We start from the raw sequence: 26,063 nt of genomic DNA on the forward strand, positions 1-26,063 counted from the left end.
GAGTTAGACAATTTCCCTGGTAATACGTGTTTGTAATGGTTGGTAATATCTTATGGAAAAATAAATTAGGTTATGCACAATATGGAAGTTTGTGGGATTAGAAAACTGAAATTCTTGAAAGTTTTATTCAAGAAAATGTGCTAACAGTAAAATACCAAAAAATGTAATTATTTTGTTTAGAAACACTGCAAACTATATAATTTTAATGTTTTCAAACCTTGATGAGTAGCCTTGTTGTGTCCCTCTGATGAACGAGCTCGGTGATGAGATGCTCCAACTTCTTCCTCCTCACTGGAGGTTGTTCGTGGAGGACAGAATCAGCGAGCACGTTCAGCGTCTCCTCAACCTGTGTTAACACTCCTGAGAAACAAGGAGGGGTTAGTTAGGGCAAGGGTAGGGCTCGAACCAAAGACCCCCGGAAGTGAGTAAAAAATCCTTAGATGGATTTAAACAATTGGTTGGAAAATCATGGAAACTTGAGAAAAACCATTTAAAACTTCTGTAAAACATTGGTGCGGTATTTGAGGTTTGGGCTCACGACCACGGGAAATCATTTAGCACGCTTGTGAAACAACATCTGTTAAGTTACATAACGATGATTCGAGATTGAAATAAATCAGCAATTTATTTGGCCTCACTGTGTAAAAGTTGTAGGTTAAGTGAGCTATGAAAAGGGGAGCTATAGTTTAGCTAAAAGGGGATTTTAAGTTCTAAAAAAATACGTTTTACCAAGGAAAAACTCAACAAGAAAATGTTCAGAATGTGTTTTCGCTTTGGTAAATATTAAATAATCCACATGTTTTTTATTGTTAACACATGATACAGATGTACATGCTGTAAATTTAGTACTGAGTTACTTGCGAGGGCGCAAAACTGGTATTTAATAATATGATACTGTGATGTTGGTGCCACCAACTTAACTTGTTATTCGTTGCAAACAGCCTTACTTGTAATAACTTATAATACTGCTTTGACTTTTGTTTCACTGTCAAAACTGACAACACTTAAAAGTAGCTTCTATTTACTAACCCTCTAGCGCCACAGTCCCCTTGGTGTTCTTATCAGCTGCAGACTGAAGTGCTTTATCTACACTTTCCGACCAAGATATTTGCGCTGACAAGATCACGATTTGTGCTTGGTAGTTGTCCATCCATGTCATGTACTTGTTACGGTCCACTGCGTCCTCTCTGAAGTGTAATGCGAGGCAGGTCAAAAACTATTAGGTGTCAGGTTAGTGGTAAAAATTTAAACTTAAAGTTTCAGTGTATTTGTAGTTATCCATGTGGTATCCATCGGGGCGCAAGAGTTAGTCTTTGTTTGCATAATATTATTTTTTCTGTAGCGGTCCCGTAATAAACTTAGGGAGTTTTCTTTATAAGCAAATGAAACATACAACCAGAATATTCAGCTTTGAAGAGTTCAAGATGATACCTACTTCAGTATGGGCTTTGATATTCTTATTACGCTTTAATAATGTTTCACGTGTCAATGTCATGCTTAACTTTTTAACTGCCTTCATATTTAATTTTATGTAAAATATTCATTTTTTTAACTTACAATTTTTTTAAATCTCATAAACTTATATATTACGTAAAATAAAGTAACATAACAGCATAATGCGAACAGTACAACAACTTAAAACGTTACTACTGCGGCTTCCATACCGGTGTTCGGACCTAACTTGACAAAAACAGCCCAATTATACAAACTCGACCTACTTGAATGAGTTGACGTCACCAACTGATGACGCAAGCAGCTTTGCGAGTGTTTGTTTCATTTCCTTCTCAACCATGGTAAGCCATTCGTTGATCTTCGGGTTTTTGGCGATCGACACTGGGCTCTTGTACGCCACCTGCCGATAAAATAAAGGTAAAATATCACAAGAGTGTTGGTTGGAAGTTTGAGATGTTGGAAGTGAGACGTAGAATGACAGGATGTTACGTTCATGCTTATGGCGTCCCCCAAAACGGCTGTTTTCGATTTTATTAGGCTACGTGTTGTTTTGATAGGCTTTTAAGGCTGATTGCACAAAAGTTTCTCAGAAACCGCAAGTTTAAAATTTGTAGTTTACCATTGTTCGACTGGGCAAGCATTCAAACCACAAACAGTTGCCTTCTTTCTTAAAGTTAACATACCTGTAAACCTTATAAACCAGCAAATAATAGCTTCCCCTCAATAAAATTCCCAAATATAAGATCCCTGTAATTAAGGGCATCTATGAGTAATAGCTGGACAACCTCTTGGTAAAGGCATATTTCCATTGGAATGTCTTTGTAACTTCGCAACTATCCTAGCAACAGAAACAACTGTATAGTGACGATCCTACTTCTTAGCAACAGCCCCTAGCAACGCCTACCTCGTCAGCTTCTTTAGATGAGATCCCTGTAACCATGGTATCCCCCCCTAGCAACAGTCACCTAGCAACGCGTACCTCTTCAGCTTCCTTAGATGAGATCCCTGTAACCATGGTAACCCCCCTAGCAACAGTCACCTAGCAACGCGTACCTCTTCAGCTTCCTTAGATGAGATCCCTGTAACCATGGTGTCCTCATTCTCCAGTGATAGAGCAGTGATTCCTGCGAACATTTTCTTGAAGTGTTTCTGTAGTTTAGGGATGCTTTTGCTGTTTCCGATGATCTCAAGCAAGTCCTCGTCACCAACAAAGTAGAACCTGAAGATATGGAGGAACTTGGTCATTTTTAAAATTTATAAATGGAACATATGGCTTGGCTTTTACACAATATATTTTTTAACCAAATAAAAAATATTTTTTAATTTTAACCAACATGTTAAGAATCTGTGTTTTTGCGTGACTGACCAATCTAACTCTTGAAAATTTGGTAAACCTTTAAATTATGAATATAAATACAACGCCAATCTACTGAGAAAGCTGATACAGTGAAACATTACAAATAACAATGGCAAAACTAGTGGTTGATTGCAATTTGTCGCTTTATAAGAAATCTGTTTCGCATGATACGTCAGTATCCCGATGAAGGCGTCTTGTATAGGACGTCGAAACGTCGATTGATTATATAAAACTGCTGGTTGAGCAACACTCGGTTATACATTATGCCTGGCAGCAATAGCTCTTATTTCATGGCAAAACTAGGTTGTAAGTAGTTCGGTGTGACCAGTAGCAAACAGCAAATTACAAATTGTAGTATACATTTATCAAACCTTGGAAATGAAGACCTCTCCCGCTCCAAATATTCTCCCAGTGCTTTCTGGACTTTTCCCAACAAATCCGCCAGCCTCTCTAGCGACCTCTGGTTGCCAGGAATGTTGAGGACATCGAGCACGTGGGGAGCACGCGCCACCTGGTGGAAGAAAGGAGTTTAGTGGAAACATCCGGGAAATGTGATGATGGTAATTTGAAAAAAATTACCAGCAACGGTGATTAAAAATGCATGGAATCAATAGAACTTTACCAACAAGCTAATAACAGTTATTTATCAGTTTTTTTATTAGAATTAATAATTATTTATGACGTCAATATGACTTACTTGACTACAACCGTACGAAACTCGATTGAATATTTTTATTTCGAGAAAGTAATAAGTTGGTTTTAAAAAAATCAAGGAAATTTATTAGACTTTAATTTGTTTGTAACAAGCGATTTTAAGTGTTTTGTAAAATTCGAGTTTCTCATAAAACATTGGAGTAGCTTTTATTTTTTCACCTTCTTCATGAGTTGCAGGAACTCTGACGATATTGACGCGAACCGTTGTGATTCTACGGGCAGGAGATGCGGAATATCTGCGCTTCCAGTGAAAATTCCCTCCAAGTAAACCCACCTAAATAACAAGGAGGTTAAACAACAACAATCGAAGTAGCTTAGACATTTACTTGTAGGGATTAAAGTTACAATGATAGCAAAAAAAATATAACCTCTATATTATCGCGAAAAATATGTTTTTCAATGCCTGTTTAGCAGGTTATGGATTCTTTTTTATTTATATTTAGCCTTCTAAGAAAACCCACCTACACAACAACAAGGTTACACTGAATGTTAAAGTGGGTAAGAACAAATTCATTCTAGCAGATTGGTGTTGTTGAGGAACTTACCAGAACAAGAATTATTTTATAAACATTTCGATTTTTGTAATATTTATTTATCATTCAGATTTTTCGGCGTTTCACTTGTCGCTTTTAGTTATTTCTGTACAGGGCATAATTACTGAACAAACTATCAGCACTGAGACAGAACTGCGGATGTAGAACTAGTTTTAGTCCCACCTTCTTTGCACATCAATCCAAACATCGAACAAAGCCAGGATCCTGTTCAACTTTTCTTCCCACGATGAAGCTTCTTCCTCAAACACCTGGAATCAAGTTTGTAACAAACTTTGTAAACCAACATGGAAATTTGGCGCCACACAAAAGGATAGGGTAGGACGACTCAATTATGAGCAAGACAAAATCATAATAAATTGCAAAGGTTTGAAAGATAACCGTTTAATCTTCAATTCATTTCAATAAATTGATTGACCTGTTTGTCCTAAATAACTACAAACCAAAGATTACGTTGAGGTATATAAAATTTAGTAATTTTGTAAACATTTTCTTTTAGACAAGCTAGAATAAAAGGTGGGAATTTTTTTTGTTTCACTATCTTAGCACGCCTAAAACCAGCACCGACTTAGTAAACTACGTTGGTTTACTGACCTTACTTCAATTTAAATTGTTATCATGTACAGACCTTGTAAGTCACACTATCGCATTAAAGCTAATTCGTATAAGTTACATTGCGAACTGTACCGACCACGTAATTTACCATAAAATACCATACTGACCCTGTAATATGGACTGAGCTTCATGGCGGCCACAGAGTTGATGTGATCTTTGACCTTGGTGAAAAGGTCATCCCAACCTCTAATGAGACGACATTTGTTTTGGTAATTCACCAAATCAAGCTCGTACGTCTGCCACTGCTCGCGCACCTGTGGAACAAAGAGAGGTTTAAAAACACAAATGTTATTGTAAAGCTTTTGTACAGTTTGGCTTAAACTTGGCGAAAAATTGTTATACCAAAAACATAAAAAAATCAAAACATAAAAAATGAGTACAGTAAAAACACTACTTAAAAATACGAGCTTTGCTTGTAAAAATATAAAAACGTCAGGAAATCAAAGATCAGCAGTGCCATTAAAAATACAAACCATAGAGGGCAATTCATTACAAGGAATAACAAGGATGCAATGCTATGGATGTAATGCCACGTTTACCTAGTGAAGCCAATTAAGACGACCCTTTTCTTAAAGCGACTGATATTTTACGACGATTGTAAATACCTGTGCTAGATATTGCTCGAGAGCCATCTCTCCTTGTGCAATTGTGAGAACATCTCGGATAAGTTGCTCGTTCTTCAGCAAATCAACATCCCAGACCTGAAATAAGGGAATCGAATGATGTTAAGGTGCGCATTTTACATATTTTATGACATGGTTTAATTTAAACTTATACCTACAGTTTAGTAGTAATGAATGTATTTAAAACTCAGGGAGAAAAACTAAAAAGTAACAACATTATCCTACAAACAAAATCAGTTTTTTTTTATAACAGGGGAGGCCAACCCGCGGCTCGCGAGCCCTTCACCCAGTTATATATGTTATATTTATATCTTACGTTCATGTTGCATTTATGATTTTTTTAAATGTTTCGATTTAGTTTGGTTAGGTAAGGATTATTGCCGGTTCCGTTTATTTATAACAATCATTTTGACTTAAGATAAACCCAAAAAGCGCAAATAGCATTTATACATGAAATTAGATCGAGAAACGTGTATTTTTTCATCCAATGCGTCGTGTCTCAACTAAATTAAAATTCTGTCTAGTTAACAAAACAAAGGCCTTTTTCGCGCTTCGCGCGATCGCTTTGTGGGAGTGAATGAAATGAAGTGATCGGGTATTGTTTCCGTTCCATGTGTGTAAGGTGTGGCTCTTTGCGCTTAACCAAGTAACAAATGCGGCTCTTGGTATCTGATTAGTTGGCCACCCCTGTTTTATAAGGAATAATGCAGCTTTGCATAATTAAAGAATGCGTGCATCTTTTCGAAAAAATCGCTATTTTTTATTGGTTACGTTAAATATGAATTTTAACGCATTGTTTCAACGTTCCAGTAAAACAATACGCATTGTCAAACGTCACAATGCTTGGAGATTGTTGCATTTTAGCAAACGTATTCAAGCGGTTATTTTTTTACCTTATTTAGTTTAGTTTTTCACCTGTCTTAGCGTGAGATCACTGAGCACCCAGATAACACGGAGTTGTTTCATCAGTTGTTTCCAGTGACGTTCCTTAACTGAACTTCCCTTTAGCTCCACAACCATCCAGTTCGCCTGCACAATACAATACAGCGAGTGGAAACTTGTAAAATGGTGACACAATTTTGTCATGCCAGTAATTGAAATATAAGATAATGGCTATTTGCTTCGCCAACAAGCAAAACAGCCTAAAAAATAGTAGGACCCGTCGGCAACTGTCCTTTCTGGGTAAAAACTTGCGGGTGAAAAAAATTCTACCCGATCGGCGAGATTTGAAAGTTTATATATTACCACAAGCACCCACACACCTTCATAAGCCCCTTGATAGTCTTGCTGATGTGTTCGTATGACGAATACTGCCTCAGTCTTGCAGGGAAAGCCTTCAGTTGTTCCATGTTTTGATCCAATGCTTGTCTGAGCTTACGCGGGTTCACAGAAAGCCAGGGTTGTTCTCTCAGTTGCTCCATTCCTTCCCAAACCTTCAACAACTCTGACCAAACTTCCTTCAAGTCCGTCAACTCCTCAACCACAACCTTTATAAGGAGGGAAATAAGTGTTTTAAGAAAAATACAATAATCAAAAACTTGAAACAAATTGGTTTATTAATTTACAAAAAAAGAGCTTTGAATCACAAACAAGAACTTAATCAAATTAAAACGTTAAAAACTCCGCTGAATATAATGGAGTAGATGTTACTGTGTGTTCATTGCTTCATTCTAATAAGGCAGGGGTTACAGTTGTAGAAAGTTGTGTATGGAAGTTTTACTCTCAATAAAACACTACGAATTGTAGAATTTAAAATGTTCAGAAGTTTAAATCGGTTCCCTAAAATATAAACAGAGGTGGGCTCTGAAATGTACTACTTTTTTGTCAGGGACGAACGCCAAATCAGAAATGCACAGAACTCCGAATATGGAATTTTGCAATGATAAAGTGACAGACAAACCTCTTACATTTAACCTTTATTTAGTAAACAAATATCTTACAATAATAGGAGTGAAAAATAGACACAAAAACATCCCTCACCTGCACCCTCTCATCAGTAGGACTTGCCACTCCACTATCTGACAACTCGAGCGCTTCTTTGGCCTTCACGAGGTTGTTCCTGTCATCTTGTAACCTCTGGAATTTACCCTCGAATATTGCAAGCGACCTCATCGCATCTTCTGGCTTAAGGTTGCCTGCAACTGGCTTGCCACGGTCCCAGTCTGATAGTAACTCGCTCGTCCTAAAAATAAGAATCGTTAGGTTAGTATTAGGGGTTATTGTGCATTTTGTTTTACTGCTACTGGATTGCTGAATTCTACTCTAATAATAGCTCGCTCGTCCTACGAGAAAAACAAGAATATTACAACTAAAAAAAAATGAAAAATTTGAGATCAAACAGAAACTAAACACAAAAAATAATCTTGCTCAAAAACTCGACGTTTAACAAAAACATAGTTTTTGGTTTGTATTAGGTGACTAATACGTTAAGGGTTGGAAAAATATTTTTTGAGCTTTTCTCAGGACTGGCTTTTAGCAATTTAAGTCGCTCGTTCTTCAGGAAAATACAAAATAGTTTAAAAAAGGATCGAAAATTATGAATTTGGGCGCAAAATGAGCAGAGCTATAAAACGTCAATATAATCCAGTCAGTATAGTTTTTACGCTGGTGTTGGAAATGAAGCTTGCTGTTTGGATAGGTTATAATCTCCTAAATGTTTCTCTCGAGCGTTATTATGTGATTGGAAATAAAAAATATTTGGTAGATTTTATTGCTAAAAGGTCAAGATATCTAACCCAACACGATTAATGATGTACGTGAACCGAAAATAACTGTAAATTAAGCCAAAATTTTTGGTATGAAATTAGCTCAAGGATGCCAGTGAAAACTTAGTCTGAGCTTCATATGTAGGCTTAATTCAGGATAAGCAAATTAACGGCATAGACCAGTGGTTCTTAACCGGGGTACCGTGGCACTCTAGTCTTGGGTGCCATTTTTAACGCTTAAGGGTGCCGAGAGATATTTCGGATTCCAATTTTTGCTCTATTGGTAAGCTTCTTGATACAATTTTTTGCGTGCGTAAAGTGCCAAAAATATAGTTAATGTGCTGTTTCAATCTCGTTGATGTTGTTACAGCTAAGTACTAGGCAAAAATACAAGCAAGAGTGCTGTGAAATATTTATAATTTCTGTAGGCAGTCACAAGTTAAAAAAGGTTGCGAAACACTGGCATAGGCCATTAAGTCCCAAATTCTTACCTCTGCTCCACAATGCGATCTTCTGATACGATCTTCATCTGTAGACTTGCCACCTGGTTCTGAATGGAGACTTCCTTACGCTTCATAATATCCTGGAAAGCTGTCCACTCTCCCTCAATGTTGTCGATGTAGAGCCACGAGGGTGGGAACTGGAAGCGATGTTTCTCAAGCAGTTTTTGGCCCTCTCTGTACATGTCAACCTGGGGGTGGTAACATGGTTAAAAAAGGGTGTTCATATAACCCCTTTTATATGTCAACCTGGGGAATGTAATATAGTTGATAAAAAGGGTGTTATAACAGTTGCATTGATACATATCCCACTGTACATGGAACCTGGGGATTGTAATAGGGTATTAAATAACTACAAATCTCAGTGTAGACATGTTAGGTAATTGTAAATATGCCATAGTTTTTTAATGTTAATACCATCATATAACCCCATGTACATTGTACATGTCGACCTGTGGATAGTAATACAGTGTTGTATTGGTGCAAATACGTTTAGACAAGTCTGTCTGTCAAGTTCAGTAATAGGTTTGTTCATTTTAAACATTATCATAAAGCACCATGTAGAATTATACATCTATGTAAGTGTAGAGGCAAGAATCTGTGTTAAATATATAAATTCGGTTTTCAACAACCTACAGATAGTCAATAATTTAATTTCTACAGGATTACCTAAAATTAAAAAAAAATCTTTTTTAACCTTTGATACAAGGTAGAATGACATTTCAATTTAAAAAAATATGTATATAATTATATTATATTAACGTAATATAATTTATATCTGAAAATAATTGAAATTCAGTTTTGCGTTTCCTTAAAATGACCTACAGGACAGTTTAAAAAGAGAATATAGATTATATAACTAAATTTGTAGTATTTCCTCAATATAATCTAAACAAACGTGATCCACTTTTAAGTCCTGATTGCAAAGTATTGTATACCTGCTTCTCCCATGCCCGCATGTTCCGCTTAAGTGCTTGCACGTTAGTGATGACGGCCACAGCGTCTGAAGTGTTGGCTGTGTCCACTGATGATTGTTCCAGCTCTGTGCGAGACTTGCCGATCTGACCGTGGAATGTCATCATTTCCTGCGAGAAATAAGAAAATAATGGTTAGAAAGCCATCTAAACAACCTTGTTCGTGTTTTTACACATTAGAATCACTTATATTATACAATGTTATCATTTCCTGCCAGTAATACGGCAAAGGTTTACTGACACAGTCTTGCTATAATTTACGTGTTTTTTTGCACATCAGCATCACGTACGAAACAGTCATTTATTTCTACCAAAACAGCAAAATAAGCTTTTGTCTAACAATAAGGCCAAGTTATGATTTTTAAGTTCAATTTGGTACTGTTTTTTCATAGTACAAAAGTTTTGTAAAGATACGTTAACCAAACTCTTCTTTTTACCCAATTAAAAACCTGTTTCGAACACTAGTTATTGTGAAAACGTATTTATGCTGGTTTCGCAAAAAAAAACAAATATTAATTTATGGAAATAGTACCTGTCCAATAAGTTGTCCGAATCTTGAAAGCACGTCCTTATGCCATGAGTCGTACTTGAGGTTGACTTTAGCTTGTACCTTTGCATACTCCACAACTACAGGTCCGAACTCACGACAATTCTCGAGCGTGTCGAAAGTTGAACGACGACGTCGGATCTCAACCAGCAATTCCTAAAACAAAAAGTAAGGTTAATATAGGGTCTAACCGTGTATATTTACAATACATGTGTATTGTGTTTGTGGATACTTGTCACAAGTACTTCACTCAGAACCAAAAATAGATAGATATTCCTACGACTAAATTTGTCAGTATTTAGTTTGTATTGATTGGGGCGGCTTGCATCGTGAGTTCAAAGTTCAAACCACACCGAAGGTAAGTAAATTAAGTTATTTTGTAGATCGATAGGATACAACGTTTGGTAGAAAAGGCTAACTTGGTTCAATTATAAGGCAATTACAGGCCGTTGGTTTGAAACTAGGCCATAAGCACATTTGAGGTGGGCCACAGACCAATTAAAAAAGCTAAATTTAATTGTTTAGTTTCATTGGTGTCACTAGGCCTATACTTAGTTTTACAGGAATAATGGCTTGAGAAGTATCGAGAAGGAATGTAAATAAAACGTAAATTTATTGTTTAAAAGCAAAAACCCTACTAATGCACGGTTGAATAAATAATCTGCTTTGATATATGCTCCGCTATTTTTTGTTCTAAACCTTTTTGATAGTTTGTTGTTTCATAAAAATTTATTGGGCCACTGAATTCTATGTGCAACAAAAATAGGCCACGAAAGAAAAAAGGTTAAGAACCACTGAACTAGGCTCTCAGAACTGCAAAGGCAAGTACGGCTGAATTAAGCAATTGTGAATCGTAGGTATTTCATCTTAATTCCAAAAACTTTACTTGCAAAACTAGAGTGGGTAAAGTGAACAAAACAAAGCGCATGGACAACACCCTGGTCCTTGGTGTAGGGGCGACAACTACCGTAACCAGGATTCCAACCGACCTGCCATGTCTGTATGTCTGTCCCCAGCTTCTCGTAAAGCCTCTCAGCTTGCATGTCCCAGAGGTTCTGGTATTGCAGCCACTCCTTCACGTACTCAGACACCTGGTGGAGAATATGGATGTATTTACAAACAAGTAGAAAAATATTTAATTTTTTATAACTTCTGAAATGAATTATAGTACAGCATGGATTGTTTTATTATTAGTATTATTTGTGATAAAAAAATGTTTTTTTAGAGAAACTTAATTTACTATACCGAGCAAAGCACATTGTAATTTTGTTATTATGTGCAAAACATAATTTATAAAACCATGAAACACCTTTTAGTCTTACACTATAGGGATTAGGGAGGCACCGGGAAAATATACCATATTTGGTGTTATATTTAGCCTTTTGAAGGTCACAATAGAATTAACAACAGTAGTCCAAAGAGGCGATAAAAACGTGTTTAAGCAAATAAATACGACTTAAATCTTCGTTATTTAAAGTGTAAAAATCGCTCTTTTAGAAACTACTTTTGCTGTTAAAAGCAATATTATTTTTTTTCTACATTTTCATTATATTTTTAATTAAACCTTTTATAATATGTTATGTGCTAACTAAACCACCTAAATTGTCATACATTAACATATCATGTTTTGATTGCACAAACCACTTGTTTACCTCGTTGTAAAGGTTTAGAATGGCTTCGTAGCATCTGTGCAGAGCTGAAGGTCCTGATGGCAGACGTGTGAGGCAATCCCTGTAGTAGAGATCCTTGTCCGTGTGGCGCTGGTCGGCTCCAACCTACACATAACGTTGAGGGTTAAAGGGGAAATAAAGTTTACAGTAGTTGCATAACTTTAGAGTGTTGTTGTAAAGTGGTTATAACAGCGCGCATTAGGAGTATATTGGGCTACAGATCATACGAAGCACGGTTGTGCGAAAGTTCGTCAACACTACAATCCAATTTGTCGCACAAAAGCGCCACCAAATTTCAAGATTTATAAAAAAAATACGGCTATCGCTTAAAAAAGAGAATAATTTTTGCTCAATCATGGATATTTACCTGATATCTTGTGCTTAGAATCCTTGGAAGCCGCAAGATGTGATTTTCCCAAGCGTGGAGATCGTGAATCAACTCCTGGATGAAGCATAAAAGTCCCGGGTTTAAATTAAAAATTTACAAAAAATACTATTGAATTTTTGTTAATTTCAAAGGTTGTTTTGACAAGCTTAATCAAAAGTTTTCTGCATAAAAATGCGAGAAAGTTTCTAAACCTTTTACATTTGTGGAAAAATTGACAAGTGAAAGTTTTCAATTTAAAAAAAATGATAGAAATTAAATGAGTTATACTTTCAATTTTGCAGAAGGTACTTTAAAAAGGCTTGAATTATTCACAATAATTGGACAATAGACAATTTTAACCCAAAAGTTAAAAAATGGGTTTGATCAAAAACAATTTCAACACGAAAAGTTATAAACATGAAATCACCTTCATGATCATGTTGACGTTTGGTGATGCGTAGATGACTTGGTTCTTTACTCTCATCTCATACACGAGTTGCTTGATGTTGGGCTCCCCTCCAGGTTTGTGTTGTTGCTTCTTCCCCTCACCTCCATCGACTCCATGGTCCTCGTCCTCTGCTCGCTTGCTGTCCTTGTTGCTAAGCAACGCCTGTCAGGAACAATGGGAGTGGTCAGTGAGGCGGAACAAATTGGAATGGAAGGACGCACAATTTATTAAATGCGTGGGAAAAAAGAGCTGAAAATTAAATATTGTTGAACCTAAAAAACAAGGGTTTGACAACTCAAAGAAAAATAAATAAATAATACAACTAATAGGAATCCGACTTAAAAATTGAACGGAATAAAGGAAGTTTTACGTGATAAAATATTCTAGTGCAAGTCTGTCTCTCATTTATTAGGGGAAAGTCTGATCATAATTATAATATCGGACAAAGGCGATTATTATCGACACTTATATACATGGAACGTGCTTTCTACCTTTTTTTACAAAAAAATTAAATTTAAAATAATAGTAACTTGAATTTATTAACAAACAAACAATACATGGACCAAAACAGCAAAAAAGCTTATAAATCGAACTCACAGCGTTCCAAGCGACCAGTCCAGCTTCTAATCTCGCAGCCAACTTGCCTTCCACCCTCTCATCCAGTTTCTTCACCCAGATTGCCAGGTTCGAGTAAGAGTGAAGGTTCAGGTCGTCAACACACTTCTGGATGCGACCTGCGTACAATAGTTATGTACGTTAGGTTAACCATAAACTGCTGTGCTTGTAGATTGGTTAAAACGGGGACATGCTGTTGCTGCGCACAAGAGTTTGGTTGTTGTAAGATTGGGAATGCGTTATCGGAGAAATTCGTCTCCGCAAAGCTATAAAAAACAACTAGCCTACAGTGAGGTTCGGACTCACGACCTTGGTCATACCGTCGCTCAACTAACTGAGCAGAGGGGAGCGAGTCGAGAAACAACCATGCGCCAATACTAGCTACATTCTGTTGGTTCAACCTAGCCTGTGGTGAGGTTCGAACTTACGACCTCGGTCATACCGTCGCTCAACTAACTGAGCAGAGGGGAGCGAGTCGAGAAACAACCATGCGCCAATACTAGCTACATTCTGCTGGTTCAACCTAGCCTGTGCTGAGGTTCGAACTTACGACCTCGGTCATACCGTCGCTCAACTAACTGAGCAGAGGGGAGCGAGTCGAGAAACAACCATGCGCCAATACTAGCTACATTCTGTTGGTTAAACCTAGCCTGTGGTGAGGTTCGAACTTACGACCTCGGTCATACCGTCGCTCAACTAACTGAGCAGAGGGGAGCGAGTCGAGAAACAACCATGCGCCAATACTAGCTACATTCTGCTGGTTCAACCTAGCCTGTGCTGAGGTTCGAACTTACGACCTCGGTCATACCGTCGCTCAACTAACTGAGCAGAGGGGAGCGAGTCGAGAAACAACCATGCGCCAATACTAGCTACATTCTGCTGGTTCAACCTAGCCTGTGGTGAGGTTCGAACTTATGACCTCGGTCATACCGTCGCTCAACTAACTGAGCAGAGGGGAGCGAGTCGAGAAACAACCATGCGCCAATACTAGCTACATTCTGTTGGTTAAACCTAGCCTGTGGTGAGGTTCGAACTTACGACCTCGGTCATACCGTCGCTCAACTAACTGAGCAGAGGGGAGCGAGTCGAGAAACAACCATGCGCCAATACTAGCTACATTCTGTTGGTTAAACCTAGCCTGTGGTGAGGTTTGAACTTACGACCTCGGTCATACCGTCGCTCAACTAACTGAGCAGAGGGGAGCGAGTCGAGAAACAACCATGCGCCAATACTAGCTACATTCTGCTGGTTCAACCTAGCCTGTGCTGAGGTTCGAACTTACGACTTTGGTCATACCGGAACTGTCGCTCTACACACCGAGCTACACAGGCTCAGTGGTTAAAGCAGAACATGGCGGTCAGTGTTATTTTTTTATGAAAAAAAAAACTTTTAACTAAGTGTATATTCACCTAATGATTTCTGTATTCAACTACTACTGTCAGTTATTATAATAACTTACTTATGATCTCTGTGAAGTTGTTGAAGTTGTACTGGCAAGTGTCGAGAGCTCGTACTTCGTTGGAGATCTGTTCATCAACTTCCAGTAAGTCCTCGACCTTCTCCTCGAAGTTGAATATTTGTTCGGCAAACTTCTGGACGTAAGGATCCAACTTGTACGACTCCCACACCAACTGGCAACCTGACAACACAAGTGTAAGCAACATTAAAATAATGCATCACATATTTACTAGTGACATTTAGACCCAAAATAAAAATAATTACGATAGAAAAAAAAAACAAGTCATCGTTATTTACTTGCAGGATCAAGGCAATAAAGTTTGATAAAAACATAGCTTATTACTGTATAATCTATTTTTACAAATATAAACTGTAGCTGCCCCGGCTTAATATTATTCAAACGATGCTCCTGGATATTATATTTTTCTCCAGCGTTTTACCGCAGCACTACAAAGGTCGAAGAACAGGTATTTAAAAAAAAACTTTGTGTGAAGGTGATAAGATGGCATGGCTGTAAATAAAACATGCACAAAAAATCTTTTATAGACCCAGTTTTTAATTTTGTATACCAAATGAAGCACGCTTGTAAGTTAACATTAAATACAGCCACAAATTGCACAAGAGTTTCCTACCTTCCATGAATGTCGCGTGCAGTTCCTTCTTAATCTGTGCGACCAGCGGAGTAATGTTCGGTCGTTCCTCGATTTTACGCAGAACGCCTTCGTATGTTCGCACAGATTCCATCAAAGATATGGCGTAAGGGTAAAGCTGGTTCGCCTGCGATGCAAGATATCTAATGTTACTTTGTCATTAAACACAGCAACCACTGCGTTTTTCCTAAGTAAATGTGTATTTCCGAAAAGAAGACTATAGTGATTTTATTGTACACGTAAAAGTGCGAAAAGACCATCACTGGCCACGTGTTGTGTTCTAAACTACGCCAGTAGTTTTATGGCTTACATAGCGTTGAACACATGCCTGTTGTTATCTACTTGTTAATATATATAGGGAATATTATATAAGATTCATTTAGAACATGCTGTCTGTTTGCCGTTAAGATGAAGCTTGATACAGGCGACTACAAACATAGTTAAAAGATTTTTACCTAAAAATTGCCCTTTTGATACACGAGACAAACAGCAGTTATCATTTATTAATAAAATAATAAACTAGATTAAGGGGTGTCCAATCATACCTTTATATCGCACCTTTACCGATAGAGAAAGTACCTCCAAAACGAAAGTAACTTATGCATTTTAGTCATGGTTTACGATATATCCCATCATTTTCAATTATAAAAAACAGGTGAGAAGTTTCTCTATTCCTGTTTTATCTATATTATTTACTCGGTCATCGAAAATATGTCATTTTGTATCGGAGGTCGTGCTTTTATCAGGTATCAGTGTAATTAATATTTTCAGTCACCTGGTTGGGCTAATGGTCATATTTCAAACGGTAAATTATGTTATACAGTTGTATTCAGGTTTACCTGGTGAGCCTTGTTGACGATTGCCAGTGGAACCCTGAAGCCAAGCCACTTCATGTTGCGAACTTCCTTTGCAAGCGTGATTATCTCAGGCTGGAACAACGTAAATAGTAGTTTGAACAACAGCACAAATAAGTGGGACTTTTAACATAGATTTAAAGTTATTATGCTTGAATTAAACACATCAATTACTTAATAAATATGTTTTCAAAGTGGATAAGGACATTTTAAAAACCCATAAAACCAATATATTTAACTATATGAACCACACATATATTTTAACAATGAGATTATATACAAATTTCTGATTTTTTATATAGAACTGAATAAAACCGTAGTAATTAAATCTAAAAATAATGCCAAGTTGCAAGAATTTCTTTCCTTATAAAATCGCAAAAAACAGGAATAAAACGGCAGTTAAAACCACCAAATAAAGTTGTAATTAACAGTCTTTTGCAGTTGGTCTTACCTGGAAGTTGACCTTGAGCTTTAGAGCCTTCTGTGGTTCACCCGATGATAAAGCCACTGAGATCCTGGTCGACTTTGTGACTTCGATCGCAAATATCTGCCCGCTCATAGAAAGGTTACGGTGTTGAACCTATGGACACGAAATATGTGTCAGACAATCACTATCAAGGTAAAAGTGGTACAAAGAATAAATAAAAATTGTACATAAAATGGTCAAATTTATTCAATCATAAAAGTTGTCTATCAATAATCTTAACAAATTTACCAAACAGGAAACAAAGTATTAGTATAAATTAGTATATACTAAATTTTATGCAATTATATTTCATCGCTTAAATATGCTTCACAAAGTGGTGAACAGGAAGAAAACGAAAACAAAGGTAATCTGCCCGGTTTGGTGCGGTAATAAATGTACGGCGAGAAATAACGAGGGGCCGCTACAATACCAATAAAGTAAAAACACTATTGAAAAGGTCCACTACCTTTCGTGACCACTCTTCGAATATTGGCTTTGTGTCCAGTTTACTCCTGAAGTTGTCGCCATCTTGTCGCAGCTTCTGACCTTCAACGTGGTTCTCCCAACCTAAGCAGGAAATCTTGTTCTTTACAACTCTCAAATAAAATTTTACGACTCTCACATATGGTCAACTCTTTAACAGTGACAGCAAACAGGGTAAGATGGTAAGCAGACTCGTTTGCAGTAAACAAATACAAGCAATCTTCACTTTAAATTAAACTTCTTTATGGCTGATAAATATTTAACTGCTAAGCTGTATAAGACTGAAATAAAAACTTTCTTCAAATTGTGAAAATTAGGGTTTCTTTTAAGATAAGATAAAACAGTAAGTTTTGTACCTAAACAGGGTGCCATGTTGTCATTAATTTAGTAGAATTTTTAAGATTATTTAAAATAAAAAGACTGTACATCGGATTACGCATCAATTTACATAAAATCATTACCTAATAAATAAAAAATTCTAAAGAAAATATGTAAAGCAAAAATAAAAATGTATATTTATGAAAGTAATTTCCGCTAACCTTTTCCGAGCACATCCTCGACGCGTCTCATGTAAGTTGAAAGCTGCCGTTCGATCTGGCGCGCCCATATGATGGATCCTGCCACTGGAGGGAGATCACGCTTGCGAGACAAATTCTCCTCTTTGCTGCCACCATACTGCTTCTTGAACTTGTCGTGCAAAGCCTCGATGTCGTCCTTCACCTGCGAGACGATACTGGAGGTTAAGTGGTGGTAAAGGGTGGAATCCGGGGGATGCACAATTTGATTACATGCTTTTGTTGTAAATTTTATCACATGTTTGTTAGCTAAAAATACCACACTGTTACGTGTGTAATAACATAAAAAAACATATCATTTGCCAAAATGCAATTGTGGAATCTAATGATTATATAGTTCACGCTTATTTTTTTTAAATATGGTTTAGGAATGTGACAAGTTTTTTCATGAGCAACATTATGTAATCTTTGATGATGTATTTCTAACTTGTTGTTTTAGCTTGACGACGCTTAAACGTAAATTTCTAGGCTGTTTATTTGAAGTTAAAACAACATTGTAAATTTCAAGGAGTTTTCACTGGAGTTAGTATTATAATCTCTGCGCAAACTCCATATTGGTCAAAATAACGCATAAAAAATTAATGAAATAAAAGATCGAAAAATTATGACAACGTAGGCATACCTTTATTTATTCAAAACACACAAAAAACAATGGTTATAAAGTACTTAACAGGACAAACATAATGGCAGAGGGATGCAATCATTTAGCTCCGAACTCACCCTCTGAATGAGTTGGGTCTGATATTCCCTGATGGCTCCACGGATGTGAGGTCGCACGAACAACGCGTTGAACCTGGGGGTTGAAATAAACCTTGGTCGGCAGTGAACAACACAAACACAACATACTAGGCATGTAAGGGTAAAATAATCCATCAAATCAAACCCATGGTTTTGGTGCAGTTTCAATTTCCAAATATGAGTTAATGTTCGCCGTGCTTCGATTTCAACGGAACTGGAGTATTGGCTAATCGTTGCAAATACGAACTATTGCAAAATAATAGTTATGTTAAAAATTCATTTGAATCTTATTTATTCCAATGAAGGAACTGGCGATGCCAGTATAAGCAAAATATATATTCCGTTAAAAAATGTCTGGTCCTGGTTTTAGTTGGGTTTTTAAACTTTAAATTTTTGTTGTTATTTTATGGCAGGCGTGGCCTCTCTCTCCATTTCAAGTGACCGAAAGTTTTGAGGGATTTTGGGTTTTGAACAACGATACGACAAAACAATTTAAAATGTTTTTTCGTAAATTTGTTTACTTGAAAATTAATGGATCCATTACACACACTCAATAGTAAAACTTACAGAAATTCAGGTAAGTAGATATTCTTTACAATGTATATACAGAAAAGTTTTAGCATAATACAAACTCAATTTTTGCTACTATTATTGGGGTTATGTTAACCTTGAGAAGATGCGGAACATCTCGTTAGCGTTCTTGGCTGTTCCGAGTTGATCTCGGAGTCGAGCGGTGATCCTCGCTTCAACTCGATCGATCCTCTCATCGTAACGACGAAGAGCTTCCATCCAAATCTCAGTTCCTTAAACATAAAGTGTTGGTTCAAAAAGGTGGTTTGTCGCAGAAAGCCTCATGTAATAGAAAATTGTTCACAATAAATTAGATGACCTTTTTATAAACTCTGCATGTTTATTTGTTTATAAATGAAGAGTTTGAGCATACTTTATTAGTTTAGTTTAAGTTACAGGTATTTTTGGGTAGGTGCAGTGTAGATTACAAGTCTAATAAAAGATGTTTTATTGACAAAGGATTGAAACAAACTGTTTTTTTAAGATCAGTTCTGCTTTTTGTTTTTTTTATATTTCGGACATGGAAATTAATAAACTGCTCAGTAAAAACAAAGCTGGGTGTGATTAGGTTAAAAATAGCAACAGTGCACATCAACTATAAAGGTTATTATAAAAAAACAAATGAATAATTAAATTGGAATTTTTATTGGAATATTACATTATTCAATCCTGGTTTAATTTATATTTAACTAACAAGGCGATCCAATGCATCCAAAAACTAAATAAATTTAATATATACACAAAATATACACAATCACCAGCACTTCAAATTATTTTGTTTAGTTTCTACTTACCTTCTTTCGATACATCGAGGCAGTCGACTTGCTTGACGTTCTCGTAAGCCAAGTTCACTTCCTCGATTGCATTTGCATCTGCTTCAAGCAAGGCAGTCGACATCTGGGGTAGAAACATACGTTTTATAAAGGTTACACAACGGATCATTTGGTGAGTGAGCTTTATGAAACTGGGGCTTAGCTTTAATTTTTACTAAATTTAGTTTATGCTTGCACAAATATTTTTTGTATTAAATGCTTTGTTTTACCAGGCTAGACTAACAGTCAGTAACTAACGGAATGTCTTTATCACATAAAACAAGACAATATTAATAGACATATACCCTTTAATACCTGAATTTACAAATTTAGCTTGATCTTCATAGGGAAAAATGCTTTTTGAAACTGCTTTTTAGTTTAAAACTTTTTGTAATTAATTAAAAAAGGTACACTGTGTACGGATCTGTAATGTAGCTCAAAAATGAGTGTTAAAGTTAAAAGGGTTGAGTAAATTGACATCATCTTAATAAACCGTTTTTTCTGAACTTTTACCATCATCAGTTAAATTGCGTCCCATATTTTTTAAGTGAGGTTTGAATATATTTCAGTCATATTAACTAAAAATAAATTAGTCATGATAACTGAAATAAATTAGACAACATTTCCGGATGCAAGTTCGTATTGAAATGTCTTTACCAAGATGATATAGATTTACTCGTGTTTTTTAGCTTTGACATTTATTTTCAACGATTTTCCCAAAGTAACCTTCTTGTCCTGTTGCCCTCCGTCAGCATCTGGTGTTGAGTTTCCCGATGAGGAGGTTTTTTGCGGACGAAGAACACGGATGATGACGTTTCGAAGCTGCTCGTGTTGACGACGAAAGCGACGCATTTGGTCCAATCTAATTAATTTTATGAATGCAATGTTTATGTAATACTTTAACTATTAATGTTAGCTTTCAATTTAATTTAGGGCTGATCTAGGTTTTGTCACCTTCCCTATTAAAAACCATCTGACCCATTTATACAAAAAATAATGATATTCAAAACTATGTTTTTCTTGTGTAATTTTAAACAGCGTTTATATTATTAAGCTTATGAAATTGTTCCTGTTGTTCTTTTTGTTTAAGTTCAATTCTAATTTTTAGCATAATTGGAAAACATTAAGTAGAAAGTAAACTGAACCATATCAGAGGCAATGTTTGTTTTCAATTTCCAAATTTAGTTTTTTCTTACAGTAAATGCGTTAATATTTAACAATCGTTTAAAACAAACAAGTAGAGTGAGAGAGGCTTTATTACCGATCCTGCATCTTCTTGTGAGCCAAGCTCAGTCTCCAAACCATCTTCTTCTGCTCTTCACGCTTCTTCTTCAGCAAATCCCTCATCAAACCCTGAAATTTAAGAGTGTAATTTAAACATGTGTTTTTCAAACGAAAAATCAATCTCTATAAATTTAACCATATTAAACTACTGCAAAGGGTGACGCAAATCATGGTCAAAAATTAAACTAAATCTTTTTAAACCGTCAACTTAAAATAACCAAACCAAAAAATATACAAATACTTACTTGTTGTTTTTCATACTCATCGTCCCAAGTTGTGAAAACCTCGAACGCAGCGATCATAACCTTCTCGAACTCATCGTAGGAGACATGCATGAGTCGTTGCGTTGCTAGCACCTTGAGTTGCTGCGACATGAGATCGCGCGACAACGCTTCGACCAAACTTAAGCCACGCTGGATGGGATATTGCTGGCAGTTGCGAATCTTACGAAGGTGCAGGAATATCGCAACCAGTGCCTGGAATTTTAAGGGTGCATCAGTTGTCATACTTTGGTATTAACTTAATTTTTTTTTTTTTACCGTAGAACATCAGCATCAAGCAAGTCGTTTGACAAACCACAAAAAAAAACAGTTTTTTATAAATTTTAAGGGTAGTGGTGCTCAATTTAAGAACAATAAGTCATAAATTATGCTGTGATGGGAAAGTTCCATGGAACGTTTAACATAAACCAAAAGGGAGTAAGGTAAATCGTGGATGGTACAACATAATGAATACAAGCTGTTAAGCCAGGCAAACCAATAAAATTTCTAGCAAACTTAAATTTAAAAAGTGGTTTTTAAACTGGAAAATCAATCTTTTTAGGTCATGGTAGTATTTATAATGGAGATACATAAAATTATGTATATATTTATTTGATGGTTTATGCCTGTAATAAAGGATGTGCTCCAAATTTGTTATATAGTAACAAAGTTGCAACCTGTCTGATTTTGTGTAGTTCAGTGGCAGAAAGCAGTTCGTTGAGTGGAAAGTCCTTCATGAGCAAGTTGTAGTCGTTCACTTTGTCAAGAGCCTGCTTCAAGCCTTGAAACATCGATTAAATATTAATGGCACCTGAAAGTCTAAAAGTGGATGATGTAATGCTTTGTTGTACGTGTGCTGTGCATACAACCTTTGTATTATGCTCAATGGTAGCTTGATAGCTTGATATTGGCCAAAGTACCTTTTACAAAGAACTTATATTATTTGATTTGTTCGGATAACTTACATCAAATACTAAAACTGTTAATACCACCATAACAATTATTGATTTACTTTATTACCTTTCACACAATAAATTTTCAGGGGACAAAAAATAAATCAAAATGCTTAGACCAGCGCTTCTCAACCTAAAAAAAAATAGCCAATATTGGACTAAAATCGTATTAGCATAAACACTAGCAGACTAATAACAGTAAATTAAGATTGGAAATGATTTATAAATGAATAAACTTGAAATTTTATTTAAGCTCTAACACCAATTCCTGTTATTTTATATAATTGTAACAACAATTCTGTAATTTCTTTATTTTTTATGCAGATTGTTGTAAAGTTCGGAAATTGCAAAACATAATATACAGATATGAATTGACCAAAAAATCCAAAGTTTATTTGCTTACAGAGATTGTGGACTTGGATTCAGGAAATAATTGCTTACACCAATAAAAATCAGTTCAATTCCACGGTTTGCCCTAAAACATGGCTTCATTTCTTTTCCATTTATGTCCATTTACTGATGTCACTTTATGACATCAGTTCCAAAAATGTAATGCTGACCCTGGCCAACGCGAACCAAAAACATTTTTCGTTAAAAAAAAGTTTAAGAAACACATGCCCTAAAATATGGATGAATTTACCAGATGTCTTTGCCTATTTATTTGGAGAACAGATAAACACGAGATTATTTATTAAATATCAGGCAGCCTTTCACCAGTTTTGGTATTTTGCTGATTGACGCTAAAAAAATTGAACGCTAAAGCAACTAATTATTTCTCACCGGTGTCAGTGTCGAAGCTGACTGTTGCATGGAATCGCTTCCCGTGCTTGAGGATCTCGAGTGAGAGCGTGATCTCGACTGACTCCCTCATCTCCTGGATGCGGAGGAGAGCTCGTTCCAAGTTCAACCAGAAGCTGATCTCCTGCATCGCTGTTCCAGATGAAGGATCGCGATCAAGCTTTGTCACCTAAAAAACACAAAATAAACAAATTTTTAGACACACTGAGCACGGATATTTAATGTAGCTTGATAATATTAAGTGATGATGATACTGTAAGTACATATCAAACTGTTTGTCAAGATGATATTAATTTACGTGGTTGGGCTACGAGATCCAAAATCAATTTTTTTTTGCGTTGGTCAAATAAAAATGACAAAGTTAAAAATCTCATATTTCATAGAAAGTAAAACGAAGTAGTTTTTTTGTAAGACAAACTTTTGCTTCCAAACTATGAGTAACAAGCGACAGTCTTTAGCATATATTTTTCCAGTTTGTGTCACTTTATTTCTGCGAAAAGTAAAATTTTTTGAAGTTTTATTAAACACTGAATTTCCAGTAAGTACATAAAAAATTGCTTAACAAATAAAAGTCAAAAGTAACAAATATAAGTCAAAAGAATAAAAAACAATACAATAAAAGCGTCTTTTCAGAGTCGCTATAACAATCCATCAAAGCACTTTCAAATTTTTTTCCCTAACTGTATCACAACATCACATATGATTTCATGAGTATTTCTGCTCACCTTCTGTATTTCCCTAATCCATCGATTGACTCCGTTCTGCAAAGCGTTCAGGTACGACGAGTCTTCAACCTTATCGCCAAAATCCTGCACCCTCGCCCTTGTCCCCTCAGCCTCGCGTTTCTTCACCATAGAAATCACACTCGGGTGGATGACGAGCGATATCTCCGGGATGTCGATGTTCTGCTGCAAGTGAAGCAACCCCATCTCAAGCTCGGCAATCTTCTTCTCAACAGAAGGAGCCATCTTATCACCTTCCCTGTAAAAATAGATGCAAACCATTAAAATAAAACCAAAAAAAAATTAAAAGTGACATGAATCCAAAATAAAAGCAAAGATTAAACTAAAGTAAAAACAAAAGGTGGAAACAAAGAAATTAACTTAAAAATGACCTATTTTAAATAATCACCCATTGGTTTATTGAAATATGCTTCTCCAACTTTTTTTGATTCAAGTATGTCAAGTTTTCATAATTTGTACAATTTTTGTATGGCAATTGATGCACAACTTTATCATGCAATTTCTTAAGACCTAAATCTGTCATCGATAATTTACAAGCATAACTACTAAAAGAAAAATGGGTTATTATTGATAGTTTGTAAAATTTGGCTCGGCAATATGTGTGCAAAAATTAGCAAGTTAAATGCAATATGTCTTTTAAGTGACGGTATAAAGTTAAAAAAAAAGTAATTTATTTCATAAATCAACCAGCTAACTTCCTAACCTGTCCAGCTTTCCACTTTCTCTGACGTACGACTTGAAGAAAGGTGCAAAAGCACAGCTTACGAGCGAGTGGAGCGTTTCGTACGGAGAGTCCTCCGTCAACGTAATCGTGTGCAGTTGCCCGGCAACAGACTTATCCGCTTCAACGATCGCACCTCGCTTGATCAAAGCAAGTCTAAATCACAAAAATACAATTTATTTGAAACCCAAAACTCAAATTTTCACAAAAGCCCCCTAAAGAATATTTTTTTTATTTAACAGCACAAATTTATTTATCATATTCCAGGGAAATAAATACTTAAGTTTAGTGTGTGTCTGACGTTCACATATTTGCCAAATTATTTAGTTTTGGCTCTAGGTGTACAGTACACTAACAATAGTGTTGAAAACGGATGCATAGACTCATATTTTTATTTACATTAAACAGTTATACACGTACCCTGAAGCCTTTTCACTGCTGTAATGAACATCAATTGTGATGTTATAAGTGGCCTCAGTGTCATCAGAATCATCATTGTCATCTAAATATAATTATAGTAAGTATGTATGTATGACTTTCTTGCTATATAAAATTAGACAAGTAATGTTGCATAAAAATTTTAAATTAACAAACAGTTTATAAATGATTTTTTAAATTTTCTTACATTATAAAGTCTTAAAGTTTACTGTTTTTTTAACCTCTATTATAGAGTTCTTAAAACAATAAATTTTGAGTTGAGGTGCATGTTAGTCATATATTTTGCCAATTGTTTGATTATATATATGAATTAATTCCAATTGTTGTGCTACTTTAGAACTCAGCATAAAACACATTTGTAGAATGAGCATTAGTAAAAAAATATATTGTTGTTTCTATATGTAATTTCAATTTGTTTCGTTTCATGCTCGGATTAATTTTTTTTATTAAAGATTCGCAAATTTTTGTGTTTTTTTACTTATTAGAAATTTCCAGGCATTTAAGAAACTGTTAAGGCAAGTTAATAAGAAAACATAAAAGTTATAAATGATTGTAATTTACTCCGCAAATAATAGCTGCTTTTGTGATTAAAAAGTATAAAATTTTAGAGTAACTTTCAAACCTTTATCTATCTGTGTTGTTAGCTGTATTTATCAAATAAAAATCTGGTAATCAGGTGGCACTGTTGACGACAGCTTTAAAAAACTCTTGTAAAAAAATTCTCTAAACCTTTGGTTGCGAGTCGTTCAACCATCAAGGAGCGAGCTTGCGGATCTATGATGAACTTCCGGATCAGATCTTCAATTCCTCGCTCCTCCATCTTCAACTGGAGGTTCTTTGGGGGACCCCCCGATCCACCCGCATCCTGCTCCAGAAGAAGCGGAACCAACTTCCCGATGAGCGACTTGAGCGCTGCAACGTTCGCAACTTCCTGATCCCCACCTCCCATTGTTCTGCTCCAACAAGCGACTCAGCAAAGAGCTGCTCGAGTCAGCAAAACTGTCCCTCTAATGGTACCCTCAAATTTGTCAGAAAATTCTTGTGATCACAATTCGGAAACGGAAAATATTAAAGCAATTTTTCGAACAGATAAACTAACTTCGGAAAAAAATTGAGCCCTAA

At 35.9% G+C, this 26,063-nt stretch overlaps 1 protein-coding gene across 1 annotated transcript in view; it reads right to left on the reverse strand.

The window, feature by feature from the left end:
- LOC146166442 (cytoplasmic dynein 1 heavy chain 1-like) overlaps window positions 1-26,063 on the reverse strand; it is a 62,385-nt gene extending 36,322 nt beyond the window's left edge. Inside the window, exons 1-38 of the mRNA XM_083380386.1 lie at window positions 25,671-26,063; window positions 24,924-25,005; window positions 24,486-24,659; window positions 23,765-24,020; window positions 23,022-23,208; window positions 21,966-22,069; window positions 21,274-21,504; window positions 21,006-21,097; window positions 20,471-20,606; window positions 19,727-19,829; window positions 19,030-19,165; window positions 18,345-18,417; window positions 17,589-17,769; window positions 17,033-17,133; window positions 16,552-16,680; window positions 16,086-16,175; window positions 15,229-15,373; window positions 14,598-14,777; window positions 13,121-13,257; window positions 12,503-12,685; window positions 12,076-12,150; window positions 11,691-11,813; window positions 11,028-11,129; window positions 10,024-10,194; window positions 9,456-9,602; window positions 8,509-8,708; window positions 7,293-7,494; window positions 6,575-6,799; window positions 6,228-6,341; window positions 5,295-5,390; window positions 4,797-4,943; window positions 4,240-4,325; window positions 3,683-3,797; window positions 3,181-3,320; window positions 2,506-2,671; window positions 1,719-1,852; window positions 1,030-1,187; window positions 218-360 (exon numbers count right to left, since the gene is read on the reverse strand). Coding sequence (XP_083236512.1) covers window positions 218-360; window positions 1,030-1,187; window positions 1,719-1,852; window positions 2,506-2,671; window positions 3,181-3,320; window positions 3,683-3,797; window positions 4,240-4,325; window positions 4,797-4,943; window positions 5,295-5,390; window positions 6,228-6,341; window positions 6,575-6,799; window positions 7,293-7,494; window positions 8,509-8,708; window positions 9,456-9,602; window positions 10,024-10,194; window positions 11,028-11,129; window positions 11,691-11,813; window positions 12,076-12,150; window positions 12,503-12,685; window positions 13,121-13,257; window positions 14,598-14,777; window positions 15,229-15,373; window positions 16,086-16,175; window positions 16,552-16,680; window positions 17,033-17,133; window positions 17,589-17,769; window positions 18,345-18,417; window positions 19,030-19,165; window positions 19,727-19,829; window positions 20,471-20,606; window positions 21,006-21,097; window positions 21,274-21,504; window positions 21,966-22,069; window positions 23,022-23,208; window positions 23,765-24,020; window positions 24,486-24,659; window positions 24,924-25,005; window positions 25,671-25,890 — 5,484 coding nt within the window. The 5' untranslated portion in view covers window positions 25,891-26,063. The remainder of the gene's footprint in view (window positions 1-217; window positions 361-1,029; window positions 1,188-1,718; window positions 1,853-2,505; window positions 2,672-3,180; window positions 3,321-3,682; window positions 3,798-4,239; window positions 4,326-4,796; window positions 4,944-5,294; window positions 5,391-6,227; window positions 6,342-6,574; window positions 6,800-7,292; window positions 7,495-8,508; window positions 8,709-9,455; window positions 9,603-10,023; window positions 10,195-11,027; window positions 11,130-11,690; window positions 11,814-12,075; window positions 12,151-12,502; window positions 12,686-13,120; window positions 13,258-14,597; window positions 14,778-15,228; window positions 15,374-16,085; window positions 16,176-16,551; window positions 16,681-17,032; window positions 17,134-17,588; window positions 17,770-18,344; window positions 18,418-19,029; window positions 19,166-19,726; window positions 19,830-20,470; window positions 20,607-21,005; window positions 21,098-21,273; window positions 21,505-21,965; window positions 22,070-23,021; window positions 23,209-23,764; window positions 24,021-24,485; window positions 24,660-24,923; window positions 25,006-25,670) is intronic.

This window comes from Ascidiella aspersa, chromosome 1 (genome assembly GCF_963924565.1).
Source record: "Ascidiella aspersa chromosome 1, kaAscAspe10.2, whole genome shotgun sequence".
NCBI classification, from domain to species: Eukaryota; Metazoa; Chordata; class Ascidiacea; order Phlebobranchia; family Ascidiidae; genus Ascidiella; species Ascidiella aspersa.